General features: G+C 46.2%; 1 protein-coding gene across 2 annotated transcripts in view; it reads right to left on the minus strand.

The window, feature by feature from the left end:
* The window catches only part of GRIA1 (glutamate ionotropic receptor AMPA type subunit 1), a 125538-nt gene that overhangs the window by 98694 nt on the left and 1173 nt on the right, over positions 1–25671 (minus strand). For both annotated transcript variants that reach the window (XM_056350118.1, XM_056350120.1), the window contains exon 2: positions 24324–24461. In XM_056350118.1, the coding sequence (XP_056206093.1) occupies positions 24324–24461 (138 nt within the window). The remainder of the gene's footprint in view (positions 1–24323; positions 24462–25671) is intronic.

Raw genomic sequence — 25671 nt, forward strand, 5'->3', positions numbered from 1 at the left:
TAGAATGTTTTCCCATTAGGGACATATTTTGCCATTCCTACAATTTTCTAAAACAATTACTTACTAAGAAACCATGCAAGGGGCTAAGGCAATCCAAGGAGACTTATAAAATTCTTATTCTGGTTACATCCAGGATGAAGTCGGTCTGGGCTATCTGGATTACTCCCTGTGGCATAAAATGTGAAGCAATAGACTATTGTGATACAAGACATTCAAACTAGCTACCAAATCGCTCCCTTTGGCTATCAGTGAGGGGAGGTGGGTGGATGTACTTTTCTTATCTTTTAACATGCAGTAAAATCAGCTCCATTGCTGATGGGATGAAATGCATATGCAGAAAGCGGAGTGCTGCCTCCTTCATCAGACATGCTGAGACTCTGTTGGTGCTCCTTGTTCTTGTCATGACAGAATACTTCCTCCCTGAGGACTTCAAAGAGACACACCTTTAGCTTCGCAAAGGAACAAGAAATAGGAAAGTGCAAGAGAATTGGGGAGGGTGCTGAGGGGGGAAAAATGTGACAGGCTGTAATCATGAGACAAGAGTTTGCAGTGGAAATAGCGACCATGAATAATGCAACAGTTCTCCCCCTGGAGAGAAGGAGGCCTTGGAAAAATGATTTCTCCAGATCTAATGGCTGAAACAGTCCATTACAGGTGCCACAAGAGGCATCTGTCTCCATTTACATACCCATTTGATCAGATCCTGGAGCTACAAATTGCGCACTAATCAAAATTAGGACCACAAGGAACTTGTAGCACACAGCAAGCCCCACAAGGTCTAAGTGCAGAGAGTTTCCATCCCATGAAAAGGCCAAAGAGCAGATAAAACCATTGCCCATGTCCCAGTGGATAGTACAGAATGCAAAATGGCATCAAAAAGGTTAAAATAACGTTCAGGGTCACGGATGACTCAAGGCATAGGACTGCACAGCTTAAAAAAATAAAAGAGATGATTGCCAAGGTATTGATAGACACCTATAAAACCAGGAATGGTTTGGAAAGGTGAAAGAAGTTAATAATAATAACCTGTGTTTCTTATATCTCATAAGCCAAGGTTTAGGGGAAGACACAGAAATGAACAGGCAGCGAGTTTAAAACCAAAGAGGTATTTTCCCAAGTGATACAGCAGTAGGTCCTGGAACTCTGTGCCAGATGAGCCTCAGTGTAAATGAACTTTGAGATTACAAATATTCAGGGGGTTGCTCTGCTGCCAGCTATTATATAAGATACTCTGGATGCAAACACTAACAGAGGAAGCTTTACATTACTGGTGGCATCAAACCAGGAGGTGGTGTCCCTTAAGTGTCTGCTACACCCAGTTATCAGAGACAGCACACTGGGTAGCGTGATCTTTGGTTGGGCCCAGTGTCACAGATTCTGTGTTTCTATGATGTGTTTAAGAAGTGGAGCCTCCTCTTAGCTAACGGCTAGCAAAACCAGCAGAAAAGGACTTTTCTCGCTTGGCATTTGTATTACACAGCGTGGTTTTTTTCAGATAGTTCTCTACAAATATGCTCTGCATGACCAGATCTGAAGGGTAAGGGTTAATTAATTACCAGCTACATTCAACCAATTTTTTTATGCATAAAAATGCAGTATTAAAAACAAGGTGCAAATCTTAGAGCCAACTTGAGCCTCTTTTCAACTTTCATCTTCTACAACAACACGTAAACGGCTCTTTCATTATTTCTGGGAGAAAATAATTAGTTTTTAAAAGATATTAGAGCAGCATACAGAAAGCCCAAACCCTGATGGACAATGATGTAAAATATCTTCTTGTCTGTTGCAGTAGTTTGCTCTCATTTACACAGAACAGCCCCGAACAAGGCAAAGTAGTGAGTCTGTTTGTAGTGACCCATTTTTGAAAAAAAAAAACCAAACCAAAACCCTCCAAACTTCTACAAAAGGTTGTTTCCTCCTTTTGCACTTAGTTTAAATGATGATCAAGATCTCGAGGGGCTGCTATTTTTAATTGTCAGGCATTATTTCTTCTAATGGATATTACATGCACTCCATGCACAAATTCACTTCTACTGCCCTCCCTCATGCATGTTAGGAGTGACAAGCAGATGCAACGTTAACAGGAGATAGTTTATCATTGCAAATTGACTGTTCACACAAAAATGCAGACATTTGCTTTATCTTCTATATAGTTACGATTTTGGCGTGCCTTTAAAAATATAACTAAATAGAGAGATCTTGAAGATGATAATCTAGTTATTTTCCAGTGATTTGGAGGGCAGTGGGGTGCGTTTGTTTTGTTGGTTTTGTGGCTTTTTTTTTTTTTTTTCCAGTGGGTTTTCCATGTTTATCCTCAGATAAACACACTATTCCTGATGGTTACCTGTGGTCAGGTTTGGGATCCCTAGGTAGGGGGCCAGTTCTGTTCTTGGTTACTTGGGTGCAATGCCACTAAAAGCTCTGGGTCTGAATATTAGCTGGTGTTACTGAGGATATCCACGTCTGACACATGCTTTCAAAGGACTATTCTGGTTAATTCTGGATGAGAACAAGGCTCTCGGGGAGGGAGTCTCTGCTCTGTGGGGTTCTCTGCCAGCACCAACACTGCTCTTCTGACTTAAGAATTGCTTTTTCCTTCCTCAAATGTTCTCCAAAGTGAATCTCAAAAGTCGTGCATGGACAGACTCCAGATTGAAAACTCATACAGCCCTCCATGCCAGAAGAACCAGAGCCTCAGGGAATGTAACAAACACAACTCATGAGAACAACCAGATGACAGCATATCAATACACCCTGAATGCTATTGACATGTAGAGAAAACTTGCGCTGCCAACACATGGAGCTGAAGTGATTCTCCAATAGAAAACCTCCCAATTGTTCCAGGCAATAAATGGAAATCAGCTTCATTTGTGTTCCACCAAGGGTTAATTGGACTCTGGAACAACACGAAAGGAAAAGGCGATGCGGAGCAAGATATGAGTCAAAAGGAAAGAATATTCCCATCCTTCTCATAGCATTAATTATCAGCTCTTCTGCCAACTCCCAAACACAGGAGCATCCCTCCATCTCAGAATGGTTCCCTTTACCTCTGCTACCTCCTTCCAACAGGCTGGCACTGGACCGGCAAATTGTCGACAGTGGCAGAGCTGCAGCCAACCCCAGCAGGACAATCAGACACCCAAGTCAGAACACAACCTTGAGGATGAGACTGGGTAATTTGGGTACATCACAAAGGGCTCATTATGTCCCCTGAAGCCCTTGGTGGGAAACAGCCCATACAGGTTGCTGGGACCCCTTGCTCTGACTCTCAGATACAAGTCTTTCTGCCTCATGCTTCCCTTTGACCTTTCTGTTCTTTTCTCTGTCTTCTTTTTCTTTTCTTTTCTTCCCTCCTTTAACAATTTTCAATCAACCCCAGGGAGACAGTCCCACTCTTATTTGCTAAAATAACTAGTAGTTAGATGACTGACATTTAAGGCGATATCTTAGGCTTCAGCATTGCTCCACTGGGAGAAGATACAGTGATGAGTGTGTGGGGAGAGGGAGGAATAGGATGTGGATCATGCTTCTGAGAGCTTTTATTTTATTTTTTTTTTCAGCCTGTCTGCAGACTCCAGCAGTCATTTCTGCTGGAACACTTACAGAGAACACATTTCTAAGTGGGAGACAGACAAAGAGCTGTCCGTGGACTATCAAAAAACTCCCCACTAAAGCATAAATTAAACTGGAGGCCACTACACTGGAAGCCTCAACAAGGAGAAGGTTATCCTTATTCGATTACCTGCTTCCGTGCTTCCTTTGGAGTCAGTACTGCAAGAGCACACTGAACTGCACCAGCATATGCAAAAGGATGCTCAGGACTTGAATGTCAACACATGGTGCTGCTCAGGATTCAGCTGTATTAACAGAGCTTGGATATCTCTGGAACAAGTATGTGTGCACGCTCCAGTGATAACCAAGTATGTGCCATTGAGCCTGCTGTACCCCAGTGCCTGGACCCACTGTGTGCTGGTGTAGTCGCGACAGCAAAGGTGTCTGCAGGGGAGTCCAGTCCAACCCAGAAAGTGATTTCTGCAGATATGGCCAAATTCCATGATGGAATAATGCATAGGCAAGAGAAAACAATGTATGCAAGGACCTGAATGTAGAGTGCCTTGAAGATTGGTGGCAATGAAGCTGTAAGTCAAATTAAAGATGCACTGGTCTGTGTCTGTCCCAGGGCTGAAGTGGGATGAAGGCCAGGACTCACAACTGATTGACATTATACAAACTCCTCAGGGCTTTCCCTTCACTGATTATACTCTGCATGTAACTCATGTGTTAGGACCTCAGGACATATTAGCATCCCTATTGCTGCTAACTTTCCTTTCAGCTTTCCTGCTCATAGGAGTGAACTCAAGGCAAGCTCTCCCCACAGGCATGGTGCAATGATGCCTTTGAAAGATCTTTGGGAAAAGTAACCACCAGTGGTTTGTTCTGTTCTGGTTTGGTTAGGAGAGACAGATGGACATTTGCATTCACACCTGTGAAATCCCCTCCCTCATGTAGGTGAGATTTTTCCATTTTCCACCCAAAAGGTTTCTCCTCCCAGTAAGAAATACAATTGGCCAGCTGCCACCTAATTAGCAGATGGACTATTCATTTGGCTTGTCAGATCCTTTGAGAATTTCACATGATGGAGCTGTCCTGTGGGAGAGCTTTCCTAAGGCAGTTGTTCAAATGAAATGTCCGAAAAGCGAAGGGAATCAGTTTCTCTGCCACCAGCCATGCAGTTTCACCATTTCATTTCCCCCCGTTTTGTTTCAGAGATTTATAACAGGTAAGACTAGTCTGAATAATAACAGCCATAATCCTTGTGTACGGTGATGACAGAGGAGCAAGGGCACCAGATTCATCAATGTAAAGGAATATTGCATCCAAAGGGAGCTCCGCTCCCCTGCTGCCATTTTGCTGAAATCTCCTGATGAATTAACTCTCTGCCTACGCCTGTTCCTCGTATTGGAGAACTTCTTGTAATATTGCTGCATATTAACGTGCAATGTGAATACGTGGTAAAACTCGACTCCATGGCTCTTATGGGAACAGTAGGCACCCAGCAGGGAAAAAAAACCCAAAACCACCAAACAAAAACCCTACAAAAAAACCTCCTACCCAAACTGAAGACAATATAGCTTTGTTTTCTTTTTCCAGTCCTCCAAAATGGATAGCCCAGAGGACTGTTTTGGAAGCCTTCCCCGTAAGTAGGTAGTAAAGGCACGCATGGGTATATGCAAAGAATTACTTTGCAACCCACTGCGTGTACTTGTTACTGACAAAAATGTGGCAGTAAGTAGGGAATGTGTGTAGTAGTGGGTATCGGGTGTATTGGCTTGGAAGTAAAGAGAACATGGGTGTTTATTGCTGTTACTGGGGGGTGGCAAGCCAAAAGGGGTTCTGAAAGCAGCAGCTGCTTCTCCTCCACTCTGAGCTGCTCTGCTGGGGTATTGCCCATCACAGCAATGCTACATAACCAAACCAGTGGCTCTGATTTATAATAAACACCTGATGTGCTTAACAGGACTAATAAATTGCATAATCTACTTATTTGCTGTCTCATTTGTAAAGGTTTAGGGTACAGTCTACTCATGCCTCCAAGACAGTTGGGCTGGAAACTCTTTGTAAAAATGAAAATAGTCTCCCAAAGCATAACCTGGCTACAGAAAACAGGTTGCTAGCAAAAACCCCAAATGCCGTGATACTATAAAATTGCAAAAGTCACTACTCAAGTACTGTCTCTGAATAATACCTCCAGTTTTAAATAAGAACGCTTTACAACCAGAAGACCTCTCCCACCTTTTCTTCCTTTTGGCTTTCCCCATGAAAACCTGTATGTGGATCAAGTGTCCCTCAGGATCTCTTCCCGGCTGGGTACTTCTAGTGCAAGGTGGACAGATGAAGACTCACACTTGTGCCATCTACAGGAAAAAGGTGATGGGAAAGGAAGGAAAGGGGCCAGATGAATCCCATTTTTGCCTCCAATTCCTTCTATAATCAGGCTATACAAGACAACAGAAAAGGCCTCGAGGCAAGACAGCTCACCTCTGACTGAAAACACAATCCCAACCCAACTGGAGCTTGGGGAACTTGGGCACAGGTTGCTCTTGGATTATTCTGCATGAGATTTTTTTTTTTTTTTAATAAGCTTTCAATTTGAAGACTGTTATTCATCCCCTTAGCTCATGTGACGATCAAGTCCCTTGCAGAGCACAGGACCCAGAAGTAGGCTGCTTGACATCCTATATTATGCAATTTAATTTGGTAAATTGCTTTTCCTGCACTGGTGCTATAAGGTGCTCAGCTGGAGTCCATACACTAAATCTTGCCTCCCTGTGGAAACCACCTGACACAGCCCCAATGACACACTGCAAATGCAGTTCCGCTGCGAGCTCATGTTGGCAAAGTTAATACCATTCCTATCCCACATGCAGATTTCTTCTTCTGGAAAAAATAATATGGGCAGGACACAAAAGAGGCCTAAGGTAAAAGGATCTATGGGGAGAACCGACACAAAGCCTTCAAAGGTAGCGAGAGAATAGGCGCCTTTGAATGTATCCAGGGAACTAGACTGTGAAAGGACAGGGAGAGATAGGTCATTTACCCTTTCCTACGCAAGCAGCTTGGAAATGTACTGCAAAACGTTGCGTCCTTAAATATCTTAACCCAGAATTGAGTGTCGGCTGTGCTTTTCAAAATGAGGCGCAGGAGGGGACAGAAGGCACCCAGGGGCCACAGAGACATGAGCAAGGAAACCTGGAGTGGCAGCCTCTCTGAAATGGCATGTACCAGCAAACACGGGCCACTGGGCAACTGAAGTATCTGTTTCATAGGGCAGACCAAGAGCTGCAGCTCTCTTTTTCTTACAAGTTTAAAATTAAACATACTTGATATTTGAGAAGGTGGTGGAACCAAAGTCGCTGCACCCTAGTAGATACCAGAATGCATTTTTCTGTCCATCACCACCTCACAGCTCCTTCCAAGACATCCCACACATATCTTTTTGCACCATCCTATCTCACATCCACAGCTGCACTTTCCAGCAACCTCAGCTCTTCCCTCTCGGGCTGCTGTCCCTCTGCAATGTCCCTTCACCCCCTGCCCCACAGATCTGCCCCCACCGCTCACTCCTCAGCCTTCCTTTCCTCCTGGCTGAGAGAAGCTGCATTGGGATGGAAGGATATTTTGCTGCAGTGATATTCGCCCCTCAGGCTTGGATCTGGTTCACCCACGTGCGAACTCACCTCCCCAGAAATGGGAAACCGCTGTCCTCAGCCAAACTTCAGCACCTCAGCCTCATCAAGAGTTTGTTCTCCCTGACAGCCTCTAATCACTGGTTAGCCAGTTTACCAAGGGAAATTTTTTATCCTTTCTGCTAGAATTAATTTTTATGACACCTACCATAAGAGATTTAAAAAAATTGGGCATTAAAATGGTTTATAGAGGGTATTTTTATAATCCACTAAGCTGTTTTCCATTTCCACTGATATGACATCTCTTAGCTATAATTTATAAATGCCATCAGTTAACAGGCACAGAATCTTATCCTACAATTTCTCTTCTCATATGCTTTTCCCATTTAAACTTTCTGTTAAATCTTTGCTGTGCTGCTAAATCCAGAGAGATTTGGCCATAGCTAGGGGGGAGGGGAAAGAAAAAGTTTAAGTAGCTAATTAGTGTCACAGGATTTGGGGCATCCTATCATGAGAGAATATAGAGGAAGCATGTCCTCAATAAATATTTTGGGCATTTAAATAAAGCTAATGCCACTCCTACACAGCAACCTCTAATATTCTCAGAATATAAAAAGTTTTATAGGCAGCAGAGCGGCTGCTTTCCCAGGTGGGGATGATGAGGACATCGTGTCAGGCATATTGACTTTCCAGTGCATCTGCCTGTCCCCACAGTTATTTTTGTTATTATTGCAACTCAGAAGGGAGTCACTCTGGGAAGCATGCCTGTGTGTGCCAGGGTCCAGCCTGGGGACATCCCGGGAGAAAGCATTTATTTACAGCCCTCCTCCCAGAATTTGCATCATACTTCAATAAAACCACAGAAATGCCGAACAATAATTATAATTCTTGCAGTAGTTAGACATTTTCTGCTTTTCCTTGCCAACCTCAGACTGGAAAACTTCAGGTCTCGCCACAATCACTGCTACTAAATCACAGCAGGGAAAACAAAAGAGAACATACATTTCTCCTTGTTTGAGACACCTACAGCATATCTACTTAGGTCTGCAGGGAAATCTGTATTGGGCTACATCTAGTCTTCTGGTTATGGAAGGTTCTGACTTAGATGAAGTAAACCCAAAGGAATTGATTTTTGGTTTCTTTAGTATGGGCATGTGTAGGTTAAGGTTTATATATATATATATATATATATATATATACAAATAAAACAGCCAATTAAACACTTTGAGTAATCATGGGAGGGAAGTGCCCCCAAGCTGCCTTCCTTACATGGAGCAGAGAGGAAGCTTGCAAGCCACTTGCCCACTAGCTTTTTATCTAACGAAGACCTAATTCTAGTGGCTTCGCTCAGACAAGCAGAGGATCCACAGCCATTAACCCTTTTTTTTTTTTTTTTTTTCTCTAAAGGAAGTTTGTCTACAAAAGAAAAGCTTTGCTCAATTGAGAGTTATCGATAATCTTTCTTCAAGCCTTAAAGACCAAAAAGGAAAATTAAGGGCACATTGCCTGAGATGAATGGAAAAACTTCACCCACTATGAGGCTGCCAGGTGCTACACAAAAGTGAAATCAAGAGAAGCCATCCCCTGCACAAGGGCTAGTATTTTAAATGCATCTCCGTGAATTTCTTCCCAACGGGACATTAAATGCATCACTGCGGGCAGAGGGGGAGAAAGGAGATCTGGTTCAGTCCCTCCTCTTCCAAACTGCCTTAGTCATGTCAGTGTTCATCCCCAGCACTATGATTTCCCCATCTCTGGCAAGGTAGCATCATGTGAAGGGCGTAAGCCAAGTTCGCTGGCCATATGGGCCGAACCCCAGCACCACGTTTGGGGAGGAAGCCGAGGACTGAAATGAGCTGGTGAATCATGCTTTTGTCACTTGGGGAGCAGAGATGAATGAGCCCACACAGCTGACATGAAGGACGTTTTCCTTCTGTCATAACAGCAATGGGAGAACAGATGGTGAATAATACGGACTGTGGCCACTCAGCGTGTCCCCTTGGCACTTCCACTTTGTGGGGCTGCTCCGTGGCAAAGTCTGCTTGGGGAAAAACGTTCCCAAGGATTCTGCATGCAGAGGCAGTCCCTGTTCACCCACTCAGAGCACCTACATGGCCTTTACCCATATGCTGGCTGGCACTTCCAGGAGAAGAGTAGTTCCCCCATCAGTTCCCAGACATCATACCCTGCTGCTTATGTGCCAGCAGACACCGGAGAGCTCTGGGTACCCATCAGCCATCCAACCCCCGCTTGCCAGGGGTCTATGGACCCTCCCAAAAGGGGTTCAGAGCCATAAAGAAAAAGGACTGTAAAGATGAGCCTAAGCAAGAATATGAAGCCAATGTGGAACTGGCCAGAAATGCAAAGCAGTGTCCTTTCCTATGGGCAAGTGCTCACTCACATGTCTCCACTTTTTTATCAGCCCTGGCAATCACAGAAAGCACATACCCCCTTGTGAGCATCCAGCCCTTTCTAGCTAAATAGACACTGCTGAATTGGAGGAGGCTCCAGATATTCCCAGGGTGGCTTTAGTGGTGCCTCATCAATACCAGCCCTTCCAACTGCCCTCTGTCCAGTCTCAGTGGGGAAAAAAAAAAAAAAAAGAAAAAAAATAGCCATCAGGATGGAAGAGTATGCAAAAACCCCTTAAGATGTACCTTCCCCCTAAAGCCACCCTTCACATACAGTTTCACACACAAGAGAAAGAAAAGCTACTGACACAGCCAAGGTCTCAAAGGCACAGGCAGCTCATTGAGGCTTCAAGTCAACATCTCCATTAACTTTAGGGCACGTCTTTCATTCCTTGCAGAAAAGCCTACATGGCCCAATGCATCAGGTGCGGCTCTTGCAGGACCTCAGACTTTGTCCTTTTCCACGCCAGTGACCTCACTTACTGCACAGCTGCACAGTGAGAGCGATGGGACGCAGGATCGGAGGAGGCATCTCACTGCATGCTTTAGATGCTGTTTGTGAATGAGGCCAAACTGAAACAAATGCTGATTTAAAGAACATGTTAGAAGCTGCCTCTAATGCACTTGCCACAAGCCTTCAGATCCCATTTATCAGCTGTCCCTGATTCTACAACTTGCCTAAAACTCAATTCTGTTTTTTGTTTTTCTTTCAACACACACTTTTCAGGACTTTTTTTTTTTTTTTTTTTTTTTTTTTTTACCATTGAGTCTTAGAGTATCCCCTTGCATTTTTTTCCTCTCACTTCTTGAGAAAGAAATGCCACAAAGAAGCCATCAGAGCTCCTTAGTCATCTAAGCTTAGCAGGGGATTCCTTTGACAAACCAGAAAACAAGGTGTGAGACCAATGCATGATCCTGAAGTAAGACCTTTCTCTGGGATAGATGAGGATCTGGGGAAGGGATTTAGCTCCCGCACAAGGTATCCTACAGCACTGTGCCAAACCAAGCCAGAGGGAAGGAGCTGAGTGCAATAAAGCAATTTTTGCACCCTCTACCACAGCACAGCCAGCCTGGGAGCACCCAGCTCTGTCCTTTCCCCTTGTCCACCCAAAGCGTGGCAGAGCCAGAAACAGCTAAAGATGGGGTGAATGCCACCACCTCACCCATGCATGGGCAGGAGGAAAGTGGACCATGGGAGGGAGCAATCCTGATTAAGCTGCTGTTAGAGCCTGTTCTGCAGCAGATAGCAGCATCACCGCAGACCAGAAGAGAAGAAATGCAGAAATGCACACCTTCCATGGAAAAACAAATAAAAATCATTGAGCTATAATCCTGCTTTTGGCTTCTTCTTTCATCAAAAAAATGGTTTGGATAAAATAAAAATAAAAATCCATTAATCCTGTTTGTGCTATGCTCAAAACAGACCCTCAGGGACACTTAATATCACTCAGAACACACTATATCACATTTAGGTACTGATGCTCCTGGAAGAATCAGTAAACACTAAAACAGCTTTAAAGATCTGATTTTTTGGTACTTACAGGCCTAAGCTAACAATCAGAACCTCATATATTTGGTAAATAAATCAAACAGTGGAACACTGCTGTGACAGCTTACTAAACTGATGACAAGAGGGAGATGCAACAGGTGAACAGCAGAAACGACGACAGCCATGAGTGATGGTCAGGGCATCTTAAGCATGGGGCTTGCAACGGTTACAGGCACAGAGAGGAGCACAACAGCCAAGAGGGAAATTCTGCTGCAAGGAAGGGAAGAACGAGCAAAAGGCAGGGTGGAGCACAGTGTTGCTGGGCTAAAAATCTGTAGGAAAGGTAAAGACAGCAGCGATGGGATGACAGACTATAAGATCTCCTCAAGTGCCTTTGGATCAACTGTCTTTAGAAAGGGCTTGATTGACAATCCAGGGAACCAATAGTGCAGAACCAAGTACATGTAGCCCTGATTTCCCTTCACACTGAAATGATGTTTAAAAAGCAAACCAAAATTAAGACAAATGCTGGCTTTGCTTGGAATAATTAATGAGTGCAAATTAAAGGAGGAAAGGCTAAACCACACATCAACCAACTAAACATGAAAACTGAGAAAAATAGCTGCAGGGGGTCACAGTGCCCCATCACGTGGGGGCACCTCACATGCACCGGCACATCTTACTATCTCTTCTATTGACTCTGACAGCAAATTCCTTTGAAACACATTGGGGTCCCTGGATTTTAAGCAGCCAGGAGATAACAGCAGCCAAAACCACCAGTGTGAGCTCATAGTTGCTGCAGGGAGTATAATTAACATGGGCTTTCATCACCTCACTGCTTTCTATAGCAAAGGAGGGCTGGATTTGCAGTGCCCACATCAGACCACTCAACATCTACACAGGAACCCATGGGACACTCGCCTGGACCCTCACCTGGTGCATCAGGCAAAATGACAGGGGAGCACCCTTTGGCAGAGTTGCTTTGACTGCAGGTATCTGGGTGCAGGGACTTGTTTGGGGCTGCAGCGTGGCCCCACAGCCCCTTTCCCACTATGTAACCCCCCACTGTGGGGGAGCAAATGGGCTGGTGTGGCAGAAGAAGCAGCACTGTGCTGGAACAACATAAAATCCAGGCCAGGCAGCAGCAGGTGCTGACTGTCGGCGGGGTGCTGTGTGTGGCAGGCTTAACCTGTCTGGAGGTGCATATATGGGTTTCATGCAAGGGGGCTGGAATAGCCTCTTAATCCACCCTTCATCAGTATTTTGGGCACAGAGAGAGCAGTGAAGAGCCCTCATTTCTCTTAAGGAATTTTTCAGAGCGGGAATGATCTCAAATTTTTCAGAGGAAAGAGTGCATTTGCTGTGCATCCTTCTCCCTGCCTGCCCTGGGCAGTGGGACCCATGGACTGCTCCAGCTGAAGCTGGGAAAGGGAAATCTCAGTGAGGAAGGAGATTTCTTCACAAAGATGGACTCACTACTGGGTTCCAGGTGCCAACTCTTAAAGCAAATTCTTTCAATCTCACACAGCATCTTTAAGAAATGATAGATTGCACTGGCTCAGAGGAAACTGTCTGCTCCCTGATAATAAATGAGTTGTTAGCAGAGGTAGCAGACTCCCAGATCCATTTGTGATCCAAAGGGCCTACAGCTGCTTCCCATTTTCACGATGCCAAAACCACAGAACATGAAGACAGCAAGGGATGGGAAGGCATCCTCCTGCGCCTGTCTGCTTGCTGCTCTCCAGTGGCTAAAGGGAGACTGTCAAGTGCCATTTCCCTTTGACGGAGCCTTTTTTTTTTAATGTAAATTTGCTGTTGTTGAAAGTGAATAATTCGCTGCATTGGCTACAGGCAAGGATAGCTAGGAAAAAAACTGCAAATCTCACTGCTGCATGCTACATTTCTGCAGCACCTCTTGCAGTTCTGGACATGAAGCATCCTATAGCTCGAGCACCCGTACTCCTGCAGCAATGCACCTCATTCCTCTGGCTGCAGCCCCCGCACAGCTCCAGTAACAGAGACAGCACTCCCTGAGACAAACGCACCCTCGCCAAAGGCTCCCACAGTCCCACCAGAGGATATGCTGCTGTATCTCCGTCATCTTGACCCCGATTCCCTCCACCCTCAGCCTCCAAGACACTGCTCTAGATTTCACTGCACAGCCCTGGGAGCCAAAGGGGATGATTACTTTCTTTCCCCCTTTTTAAAGTTGTTCTGCTTGAGTTGCTAGTTTGGATTCCCACTTTTACTTTCCTTCCCAGGGTCAGCTTGAAACAGAAAACCTGAACGCACATCGCTGTCACACTCCTCTGAGATTGCTGTCAAATGGCAATCGCAACTCGGACCAGAGCAGGGTGGGACTCAGTGTCACCAGAATTTTCACATGTTTTGATCCAGGGTTTTGGGTCTGATTTGATTCAGCTGCCAAAGGATGCTACTTTAGAAATTACATTTTTTTATGGGGGCAAACGTAACTTTTTTTTTTTTTTTAATTTCTCAGAAAAGCTTGTAAGATTGTTTGTTCCAGTACCACGCAGGGGCTTAGCTGTGCTCTTCCCATTAGAGCTGGTGGGGATTGCTCAGTCAAATCCCTGGGTGCTATGTTGAAAACGCTACAGTTAGCATCTGAAGGCATTCCTCCCCTGATGATACTAACTCTATGGTTCCCAAGAGCCTACTCCTAGGGAATGGCAGCATCAACCAGGAGCATATCGACAGAAGGAAGGAGAAAGAGATCTGCTTAAAGATAGCAAAAGCAAACCCAAACATTGCTGTTAGAGCACTGCAAACTACTGCCAGCAGCGAGCCCGTGAAAAGGGAGAGATAGAAGAAGCCAAGAGGATGAGAGCACATCTCAGGACAACAGCAGAACCCTGCCCTTGAGGAGCCACTGCAGTACTGTACCAAAATACAGAAGGTGAACCTGAGAAAGGCTGTTTCTATGCCATGAACATATGCTTTCTTCACTTAGCAATACATGAGAATAGCACAACTGTGAACGGTTTGCAACGTGATACCTGCTTTTATCAAAGGTTTTACAGGCTGCTCACAGGGAAAGCAGGAAAACATTTGGTATCGCTGAGGTATCACCTTCAGCAGAGTACTGAGGAATTAGTAGAAGGAAATAATACAGCTGCAGGCACTTTGGGGTAGGATTCATCTCACCTACCCCTCAAGGTCTCAGGGTAAGCTGCCCAAGCCAAATTTGTCACCTTGGGTTCCTGTATCCACAAGGGAGGTAGCTAGGCACCTCTGGAGGGCAATTCCTTCTGTACTAAGACGGGTGTCTAAACATTGCAAAAGGATTGCTCAGTGGTGCAGCAGGAGAGCTCTCTGCTGATCACAGAGGTAACCTTGATGAGTAGCTTAGATGAGGGCAGCTAAACCTTAGCCAGAAAAGTTGGAGAGGACAAATTCCCATCTTCATGCTTTAAGGACTCAGGACCTGCTGCTTAAGGATGCCGCTAAGGCATGTAAGCAATGACATGCCACAAGCACTCTGGGTCAAGTCTGGGCTTTGTTCTTCCCCTCTTTTCATCTGTCTCTCTACAGACACCTGGCAAAGCAGGACTAACTTGATAAGCACACAATTCTGTTGCCTTACCTGGCGCTTTGCAGAGGAAGGAAAAATTCAATTAGGGCACAGTGATCCAGCATTTGTGCTGAGGCCCCATGTGAAGACTTCACTTGAGAACAAGCTCCAACGGGCTAAAGCTCCCCAAGCAAAGAAGAGAAGTTTGGGAATGGTCTCAACTGACAGCTGCTATCTGAGACGTGTGTCAGTTTTCCCACTTCAGTGTGACTGTTAAGCCTCACTAAAACTGTGATGATGCTTGAATGAGAATTCCCTCATTGACAGAGCAAGCCTGTACTCCAGGCCAGCGCTACTTACTGCAGAACAAGGGGTGATACGGGCTTTTTAGGGAAGGGCTCATCCCTGAAGGTGCGTAGTTGCTCTGGGAGCAGGGGTGGAAATGCAGGAGCTATCTCGCCTCCTGCCTGAGGGCTGCTCGGTGAACTCCCCGCCCCCCTAATTATGAGCACTTAAACACGGGCATGCCACGGAACATGAAGGTTGGGCTTTCTGGTCTAGGGTGACGGTGAACGGGTGACCTCCTGCAAGCCCTGGGACCGCGTGGGGCTCGGCGGCTCGGGAGAGGTGTTGGTATTTGCTCCCTCCGAGGTCTCTGCTGAGTCTGGCACACAAGGCTGCTAAGGTGGAGGATGTTATGATATAAATGAGTCAATGTTAGAAATTTGCCTGACTTCATCCACACATTTCTTGTGGGTTCCCAAACAAGCGATGACTCTTCCTGCCTGTCAGCCTAGGCTAATCCAGGTCCCAGCCTCCAGCGAGGCTCCGCTCTCCCCAGAGCCTCTCCATTTGTCGTTCCCACAGGAGAGGAGCACAGAGACTCCCCCATTACCGTTCCTGCACCTGGAAGCTGCAGAGAGTGGGCTTTGGTTGGCACAACTGTAACAAGCTGAGCAGAAAAGACCCCAGAATCAGGACAGGATAGAAGACTAAATTAATTCTGATTAAATCTGTGAAATGCACTCAGCTCTGCCTTTGCTCAGGATGGACTAGGGGCAGCTGCTGTGCCTGACTTTTTCTGGGACAGCGAACTGGAAACGGCATCGCTGCACGGGCTGTGCCACAGCTCACTTTCCTCGTCCTTGCCTGAAACAGCAAGGTCCCCTCAGCCCCTTCCCCCACTGCAGCCGTATGTGGTTTGGCTTTCTATTACTTCCTTTGGTAGTTCATTAAAGACATTAATCACCTTCTGCACAAAGACATTTCTCCTGAATTCCCTGCGGGCCAGGCCTCTTTCTCAGCAGCAGCCCCGCTGGCTGCTCCAGCCCTTTGCAGGCACAGTGCCGGTGGCCCAGACCTGCCCCCGTTTCCCCTCTGATCTGGGTCCCTGCCAGGCACCCATCGGGTGGTCACCCCCAGACCTCCCCTGTCATGTGCGCTCTGACTAGAGCCTCCTCTCCAGCTCACCTTCACCCTACTGTGGTCTACATCTCAGCACTTCTCGTATCCCTTTCTCCTGGCCACACAGTCCCATCTCAGGACCAAAGCACGGCCACCTGCTCCTGTGCATCACGCAATAGGCCATATCCACACGGGACGCGCTCATCCTGCGAGAAGGATGCGAGGCATTCTGCTGCACAAGGCTGACTGGGGGGAAAGAACAGTCTCATGTTGGGACCATTGCAGCAGCAGGATGGCTGCAGGCGTGGCAGTTTGCAATAACCACGGCATGCAGGGGATTCCCTGCTCTAAGCACCCAGGTCTGGCTCTGCAGCAGTTGCACCGAGGAAGAGGGATGCCAAGAGTGAGCTGAGCTATGGTGCTGGCCAGATGGGAGACACCAGCAGGCTCCAGCTCATATTTGGACAGGAGGCAGAGCCCTCAGAAAGTAAAACCTCCCCTGGTTTAGCTAAGGGCTGAAAAGACACACGGGAAAACCCCAGCTATGGCATGTCCACAGCCCCTCTAGAGCTGCTGCCTGCCCCCTTTCCCATGTGGTGTCTCCAGCTGCTGCTCCTGACCTGGCATTTCTCCATCCTCCATCCCAGTGTGCTCTCCTTGCTCGCCTGTGCTCTCCCCACGATTTCCCATGTTTGCTGGTAATTTTTTCTGCTGCTCACCTGCCAGAATAGCAACACCATCCTCCTCCTCAGGGATAGTGTTGAATGGGGTGTGGGGGCTACGTGGAAGGAAAGCTAACAAGGCTCAGGGCACTCGGGGGATATCGGCAGGCCAGCAGGAAAAAAACCATCTGAATCAGTGTAGTCACTGATGTCTTTTGCTCATCGAAGCTTAACAGCTAGGAAAGATCAAAGCAAAGCTTTTGAGAGGGTGGGGAGGTGAGAAATGGCCCTCCCTTCCAGGTGAGGTTCTTCCTCGCTGCAGCCAGATTACCTACAGCAGCCTCTGTACCCCTCCTCTGACCCGCCAACCCTCAACCTTTCATCTCCCTCCCTCTTCATCTCCATTAGCATAGTTACAGGACTTTGCTTATTAAATCAAAGCCGAGACTTCTATAGCATAGAGAGATGTAGACACATGTGCTGTATCCACACGAGAATCCTGCCATCAGTTGTATGTTACATCTCAGTCTTAGACATCAGTTGTTTTCTTTTGCACTCCTCCACTCTGTCAAAAACAAATAAAATCAAAGAATGAAAAGACCCTCTTGAAGAAGCCAAGATAACGGCAATATATAGCTGTTACGCGCCTCTTCATTGCCTCTTGCTGCTACTTCCTCAAGGGATCAATCAGTCCTGCCATGCATAAGCACGTCTCCTCCTGAACTGCAACCCTGGATGAGGGTTGGCAAGGGTGTGGTTTGCAGACAATAGGGAAAATAACTGATATACATTAATAAAAAGAATCAACATTGCTGGGAGGTTTTTTATATCACCTTTTGTGGTGTTGTGGTATGGTGGGGTTTTTGAAAAATGCCCCAGAGAGGGCAAGTGGGTCTGGCTGCTAAAGGGCAGCATGAGAAAATCAACTAGAGACTCATTACAGTGTAAGCTAATGAGCGATCAGTTCAGCAGGTGAGCAGGGAACATTTTCTGCCAAATAGCATGCTGCTATTATACTAATCATTTGGTATTATTTTGAAAATTTTTTTCCTGGGATGATGGTGGATTGTTAATGGCTCAGTTTGGCCCCTCTTCTGCACCTTGTCTAATACCTGACTTCCTCGGGTATTCCCAAAGGACATCCCATGCTCTACCAGATGGCACTTTTCTTTGGGAAAAACATTACCCTGTTGCAGTTGTACACAACCAAAGGCAGAGAAGTAAAATCCCATCTCTCTTTAAAGGAATGTAGTTGAAATAAATGCATCTTTGTCTTCAGACTTGTGTTAATACCGCACCCCGGAGAATTTGGATCTGCAGAATATTAAAGTCTCCCTGACTTATTGCCTCTTTAAGGAGAATGTTGATTTTGTGTTTGCTCTGAGCTCCACGTGTTACTGAAGCTAACTGGGACTGTTCTGGTTTCTGCTGGCAGAGAGCTGTTGCCTTTGGGGCCCTAACCCTATTAAGGGAAATGTAAACATATATATCTAAAATTCCCACTAGAGTTCTGGAAAGCAACAGCGTGCTTCCCCACGCTGCCTTCCTTGCAGCCACATGAAGATTTCCACCCTCACCTTGCTAACATGCCAAAAAATAAAGCCTGTGTGTTTCTGGCTTAGTAGGATCCCTATCACATCAAAAAGCTTTAATTTTAGAGAAGAAAGGATAAGCTGTGAGTGAAAACTGTGACTGTCACACAATGGACAGGTCTTGACTCTGTTGCTCGCTCTTTCTCAAATCCCTTCTCTGCCTGCTGCAAAGCCCAAATTTTGCTTCTTTACTCTCTTTTTTGCTTCTCACCAATGAGTATTTGGGATCCTTTCCAGATGAGCACATAGCAGGTGTGAAATTCCCCTTATTCCTCTCCTGATTTTTCCTCATTGCACCATATCAGCTTTTCTCCTGCTCCCACAGCCCAGGATAAATAAATAAATAAATAAAAGTAGTCATGGCAAAGAATAAGTGCCCCCATGCCTTTTGGAGAGAAATGGACGCACAAGACTGGGGGAAACCCATTCCTGATGCCTGATGTGCGCTGCCAGGCTCTCAGCGAGGCTGCCTTCCCCAAATGACAGCGGAGCCCCATCACGTCCCTGCTGATGACATTGGCCCATGTTCTCCCAAGGCTCTCCGTGCCCAGATCTGTGAAGGCAGACAGACAACCTGCCTTGTCCTGGCAGCCATAGCTGAGGAAATAGCTCAGCACTCATGTTCAAACGCTTTGCTTTCCTGGGGAAAGCATACGCGACAAGCTCTCACCTTTTTCAGTGGCAGCTGCGACTGCTGAGCACCCAGTGCCCACCCCAGACCCCCTGGACTCAGGAGGCTGGTGTCACCCCCAGGACCCACTCTCTCCTGTCTGGCAGGATTTCAACCACCAGCACCCTCCTTGGGGCTGGATCTGACTCGGTGAGGTACTAGCATCTCACTAAACAAACACGCACTTACTAGAAAGCTACAGCACATCCCTGCCAGAAACCGAGCATCCTTAACCTCAATTTGATCTAACGTGAATTGATGCTCTGTGATTCATCTGCCTGCATCACATCTTTTCCTATTACAAAATCTAAGGAGATGCATTTCCTTGTAGTACCTATGTTGTATTAATCAGGCTGTATCTGATCATTAAATCCATGTTTCTGTTGGCTAAACTCACATATAAATAGCCATAGCTAGCATCCTGAGCTCTGCAGGGAGAAAAAAATCCCACAGCACTTAACATGAGATTTCTGACGCTGCAAAAAAAAAAGCAAGTCTACCAACACCACAACAATTGCATACTATTACAGGGCCGGGCTTATTTAGACTGTGGAAGTTTAATTATAAAAATTGCATTTTAATTGATTGCTGCTGGAATAATTACAGCAACACCTTTCCAAGAAATGGCGACCATCGTATATTTGTCAACAAAGAAGCTTCCTTTAAATTCAACATGCAATAATTGTTTAATTAAGGCAAATTTAGATCCTCGTTTGAGAATGCTCAAATGTTTACTTCTTCCTTCCTGTCTCTGAGAGGTAATTTAAGAGATAAAAAGCAATCTCCAGAAATACTCTATCTATACACGTAAGTATCCAAGAAAAAAGAAGAAAAAGAAATACTTCATTTCACAGCTGATCTGGATCTAAGCTTGCTGCCATTGATAAGAACATAAGCACAGAATGAGTGTTCGCTACAAATCCCTCACTAATTGGTGCTGGGAGGCCTTCATAAAATATGAACAGACTCCAAACTACATGTTCATTTTCTAATAAGCAGAACAGATTCAACTGTTGATATTCTAGCAGCACCCACAGCCCATACACAGTATGAGGAACCCACAGTAACTGTAGCTGCGTGTACATGGAAGGAGAGGGATAAATAATTGTTTTTCAGCTGTTTTACAAGTTTTCTTGCAGCTATAAAATCCTGCTGCTGTCCTGTGCAGACTTCTGTGTTCCAGGTGCGCTGCTCCTGAATGTCCTTTCTCAGTAGCCCAACATCTAAGCACGCAAAAGCAAAAGCTGATGGCTGCATCAGCAAAGCTACCAGGCTCGGTGCTGAGCAGAGGGTTTTTTAGTTGCTGGTCATCCCTGCAAAGTGGCCTGAGTTTGCCGGGACAGATTTATCAAGCTGGTGACTCACCTTCTGTGAGTACCTCTCAACAAGGCATGTTCCCCAGGTCGCTGCCAGGGCAGCGTTGTCAGAGCCATCTTTGCCGGGTAGCGAAGGCAGCCGTCACCGTCTGCCTGACACCGCTGGGCTCGCTGGGGGACTCGAGCCAGAGGCCAAAAGCAGGAGTCTCTGCACCACACATCAAATAAAGCTACGGAGCTGTGGCTGAAACAACTCGTAATCCCCCAAGGAGCTGGGCTATGCACAGGGCGGGCATGTGCATTCCATGTGCACGAACGGAGGCTGAGACGAAGAACAGGAGAAAACTGTGCTGGTTGTCTCAAGTAAGCAGCTTCTCATCCCTTTGCTGCCAACAGCACACGGTCCTGTTGTCCACGGGGGACCTCCCAGGGACAGGAATCTGCAGCTCTCTCCTGAGCTTCAGACCTCCCGTGTCCTCACACAGAGCATCCCACTTCCCACACCTCTTGGTTCTGACCTGCAGCATCAGCCCTGCCCCGTTGGGTCTGCCCCGAGCGCAGTCAGTCATGGCAAAACCCAGCAAGGCAGAGTTTGCTGGCGACTGCGTTGAAGCTGTAAAGCTCTTTTCCAAACACGGCTGAAAACAGAACGTGTGACCATGTCTTTGAAGTTGATAGGAAGGGTTTTGCTCTGCCATGTCACCAGGCAAACCTTTCAGCTGCACCACACCAGCATTTACCCTCCATAGCCACCTGGCACTGCTCTATACTTGTGCTGAAGGAAAGACTCTAAATTCACCTTCCCCCTAAGCAATTGCCTTGGCCTTCAAAGAAAAGGCACAAGACAAAGTCTCTTAACCTTTAGTTAAGAACCCTCAAAGGAGCAGGTGTGTATGTTCATACCCGTAAACCACAGCACACACCCAGCTGCAAACACAGAGCCTGTTCATTACCATCAATTCTGTGGGATGGAATGAATTCAGGAAGATATTTCAGTTATTGAAATACGCTCATGTTTCAGTGGTTACCACAGGTTGTATCTACTACCTATTTTTGCTTTCTTAATGATTACAGTTTGCTTAAAGCCATAATCTACTGAGGTGTCACGTACTGGGACCACAGGACCCATAGTCGGACACTGCCCCACACAGAGGTATTCACAATCACTGAGTAACGATAAAAAGTCCGCAACTGGAAGCGTCAGAAATGCAAAAGTTATTGCTGGGCTGTCACAGCGACAGCCCAGTGACAACAGCAGCCTCCTGATATTTTACAGATTTATCACTTTCATGGGTATTATTGTTACCAATTTACGATCATCACTAGCACATCATTAACGGCTCCCTATCACTGTCACCTGTGCATAAATGGGTGCATCTCGTACTGTAAATTCACCCACTGTCACACCAAAGCTTGCTCATCCTAACTGGTAGCAGATATATGTCAGGCAGAGGTAGACAGTGTCACAGTTGATGCTGAGATACATTTTGCATACGATCTCCTTAGACAGGGTGCTGTCATTTCACTGCAGTTCATCCCGCCACTTCATCATCACCATACAAGCTGCCCAACAAGGTTTTTTGCTTCTGCCATCACCACTGATTCTTAATATATATTCTGTATTTTGAATGATGCTGCTTCAGGCCCTTACCATAAGGACTACATTTAGCACACAAGGTCAGATCCTAGCACAAGGCAGGATTTGCTGTGGGGCTGGGATCTCCTAGTCTTCCTCAGATGTCCAACTGGAGCCCCTGACAGGGGCAGCACCAGGTTTCCAGGGTCCAAACACCCTTGACTCAACCATCAGAGAAGCAGGTAATGCCAGTGACAAGGAAATGCTGTGTTCTCTATCTCCATGGGAACAAACCCTGGTACTTTTAACTGGTAGCATGGCCAGTCTTTTCTCAGAAGATAAGGACCACTGTGTGGGCAGGGTTCTTATTCTCTGTAAATAAACAGATCTTTCTGCTGGTATCTAATATGGGCAACCGGGAAAGGAACTTGCTGGAAGATGAGGAAGGAGACAATTCCTGGCAAAAGTTTCACTCCAGCCCTAAAGTACTAAAACCAGGTCTCCTAACAGCCTATTTTTTTTGGTTGGGGTGGTTTTTTTTCCCCCTAGGGTACATGGAATAACACCTTCTTTTGTGCTTACAAAACAAATGCTGCCTTCCATAGTCTGGAAGAACTTTGGAAGTTTTTAATTATAAGAAAAGAAAAATGAGGACAAGTGAAGTTGGACTGTGCAGAGTGCTCTGCTGGTCTGATCTAGGACAATGTGCCCTACATAGAGCTCAAATATAACATCCTCTGGGAGGCTGTCTTCCATTCAGCTTTTGTGAGACCACCCCTGCCCCTCTGGTACTAATGACAGATTTCTGAAGCATAACTAGTATCACGGTCTTGCTGTCAACGTTAATGCTGTAAACAAAGCCATTAGTGGCAGGCATAGAGAGGGAGGGAAAACTATGCGCAGATGGAGAATTTATTCTAGTGATATTCTTGCAGTTTCTGCTTTCTTCCTGCTATCAGCACTGAAATAGCTCATCCCCAGCCACAGTCAGCGACTCTACCCCAGGTGGGTGACGCTTTCCCTTGATAGATACAAGGTCTGTCTTTTTTCTTCTATTTGTCTAGTTTTCCTGCCAAGGAAGTGCCATTGGATTGAGCTGAAATAGTTGCTCTTCCTTGATGGAAACCTTGTAGTTGGCAAATAGACGGATATTAAGGAAAATCGAAAATCTTTAGGTGCGTCATTAGACACCCCAATGAAAGTGTGGCCAAATTGTTACTTCTCTCTCCTAGGTCATACTTGTCAGTAAATTCCTGCAATCTTGTATTTGCTAACCCTCCAACAGAAAAAATCACAATTATTTCTTCTTTTTTTTTCTTTGAGGAGCCTTATTAATTCTCTTCCTGTACATTCCTAGTTCTTTTTGCAGGAAAACATTTTTCCCTTCTCTGTATTTCTTAGCAGAAAGAACAGTTTGTGTCCACCTCTACCCCACTCTCCACCTGACTAAACTGCAGAGAGGATATTTTGGTGAATCAAAAGGATACTACGGATGTAAGCCAACAACAATCCAACGGGCTTTACAAAGGGAAGGGTTCCTCCAGTCCCTCCTGGCACCCCTCATATACACACAGGCTTAGAGAGTGAAAGCAGTGTCTGACACCAGGTTGAACCGACAAATTCTTTGTACGTTGCATCTCAGCAGTGCGAGCCCCTCGCGCTCAGCACCATGCCACGTGCTCCAAGGGAGGCAAATACTGCAACAGCCTCTAATGCAAACACAGGGCTGCGTTACAGTTTTGTTTTCCTCTGGTTCCCTCCTGGTCTTATTTGTCACTGCTCATCTTGGCTTTACCTGGCAAGCCAGTTTGTTCTTTCCTCAACTATATCATCTAACAGGAACAGCACAGCTAATGTACTGTGCTTCAGCAGGGTGCAGATACATCCTAGTATTGACTCTGTGATGCAAATTCAGTCTTTAATACTTGTTTTTAGAGCCAATGATTTTGCAAGTTCTTGAAATTCTCTTCCCTCTCTGTCATTATTAGGTATGCCCCTTACAGTGGGTCTGGCCTCTGCTGTTGTTTTCTGCTAGGTCTTTCTTAAATCAGGAGGACAGACAGCTAAACTGGGGCTGCAGAAGAAGTTGTTCACACTAAACAGAGACTTCTGTGCACCCCGTGGGTGAAAAGGGGTGTCTTCGTTGTACATCACAGGTCTAGGAAATACGGGAACGAAACCTCAACATAATGAGTCAGGCGTAGGTTAAAGAAACAAGAAGAAAGGAATTGTCGGGGGTTTTATACCACTTTGGAAGCACGGAAAGAGAAATGCTGAATAACTGCAGCACTACCTCACCCGTATGTTTTAGCACAAACCAAAGTGATTCAGAAATCCTTTGCCCATGTGTGGGGGGTTTTCTTGCATGGACCCTAAAGATGAGTTGCACATCGGGAACAAGATGTCCCATATTTCAGGCACAAAAACCCAATCATGAATAAAGAAACTAAAGTAAGAGAAAGCATGGCAAATGCCACTACTTACAGGTGTATGTCATTTCAAAGCTGTCACTAATGTTCACAATGTCGATCTGGGGAAGGAGCTTAGGGGGTTCCGTGAGCTGAGACAGTGCAAACCTAAAAGCCGCATGTTCCTGGGATTGTTGATTAGGAAATAACCCCCCTGGGGAGAGAAACAGAACAAGAAGAAAAGTCTTATATGCACCTGTATTAGCAACCTCCTCAGTCCAAAATATTCCTGCGAGCAGAGGCTATGGCTCACCAGCCCGGGAAGTGCCCCAGGAGCCCTCCAGCACACGGGACCGCTGGGTTTGTGCCCGCTGCAGACAGGCTGGGAGCAGAAAGCCTTCCCAGCCCATGCCTTATGTAATGCCTGGATCACATACAGGAGCCCTGATGCATCCCTGGGCCCAGCAGCCTGCTCAGGATGAACCGTGGGGTTTGGCTCAACCTCCTCACCCCCACAACTTCAGGGAAGAGAACTGGAAGCGCAGTCAATGTTCCCTTTATAAGGGGGGAATGAGAGCCTGTCTTCCTCCTCCCCTCACTTGTAATTAGGCTTGGTTTAAACCCTGCTAAGAGCAGGCACCTGCTCCAGGAGGGGTGCAGTGGTTCCCCCACGCGCAGGTCAGACTGGCTGAGCCCAGCCCCACAGGCGCAACACTGGGTGGATGGGGACAGGGCTGCGAAAGCCAGAGGGATGTGGGACCCATGGCCAAACGACTGCTGCTACTGCAAGTTTGCTGCATGGAAAACTCCTACATTTAACAGGTGACAGTGGCCAGCCTCAAAGAGGGAAGGAAATCAAAAGTTGGTCCTCAAAAGGATCTATCTGAGCAGAAGCACCGAGAAGCCCAGAACCACAGGATGACATAAACAGGATAGGAACTGGGACCAGGCTGGACTCAAGCTCAGAGACTTGCTCCTCCCATGGACCGGGAACAAAGTGCTGCGGTAACCCAGCCCTAGGAAAAGTTTCCTGCTGCTCCCCCAGCAGGAAACTTGGCTAGCGGCAGATCCCTTCACAGCTTCCAGAACGATGCTATTAATTCAGACTGTCTCGTAATCTATATGTATTTAAAGGGAGCACCGCTATTGACGTTTTACAAGTGGGGAAACAAAGCACTTAGCAACAAGGTAGAATTAAAATAAAGCAGCAGAAAGTATCAATGCCCACCCTCCAGGGCAGATGGCTTGGGAAAGAAACAAATATGCAAGGACCTGCTATCGGCATTTTGCACATCTTTAGCATAGATGGTATCTCTTTGTGTGGAAAAGGGCTGTTTGTGCATGAATATCCACCCCCCCACCCCCGCCTCCCCCGTTATTCCCACCCCCTAGCCTAATCTTGGGTGTCAGAGGAACAAGCTGCT

This window comes from Falco biarmicus, chromosome 8 (genome assembly GCF_023638135.1).
Source record: "Falco biarmicus isolate bFalBia1 chromosome 8, bFalBia1.pri, whole genome shotgun sequence".
Classification (NCBI taxonomy): domain Eukaryota; kingdom Metazoa; phylum Chordata; class Aves; order Falconiformes; family Falconidae; genus Falco; species Falco biarmicus.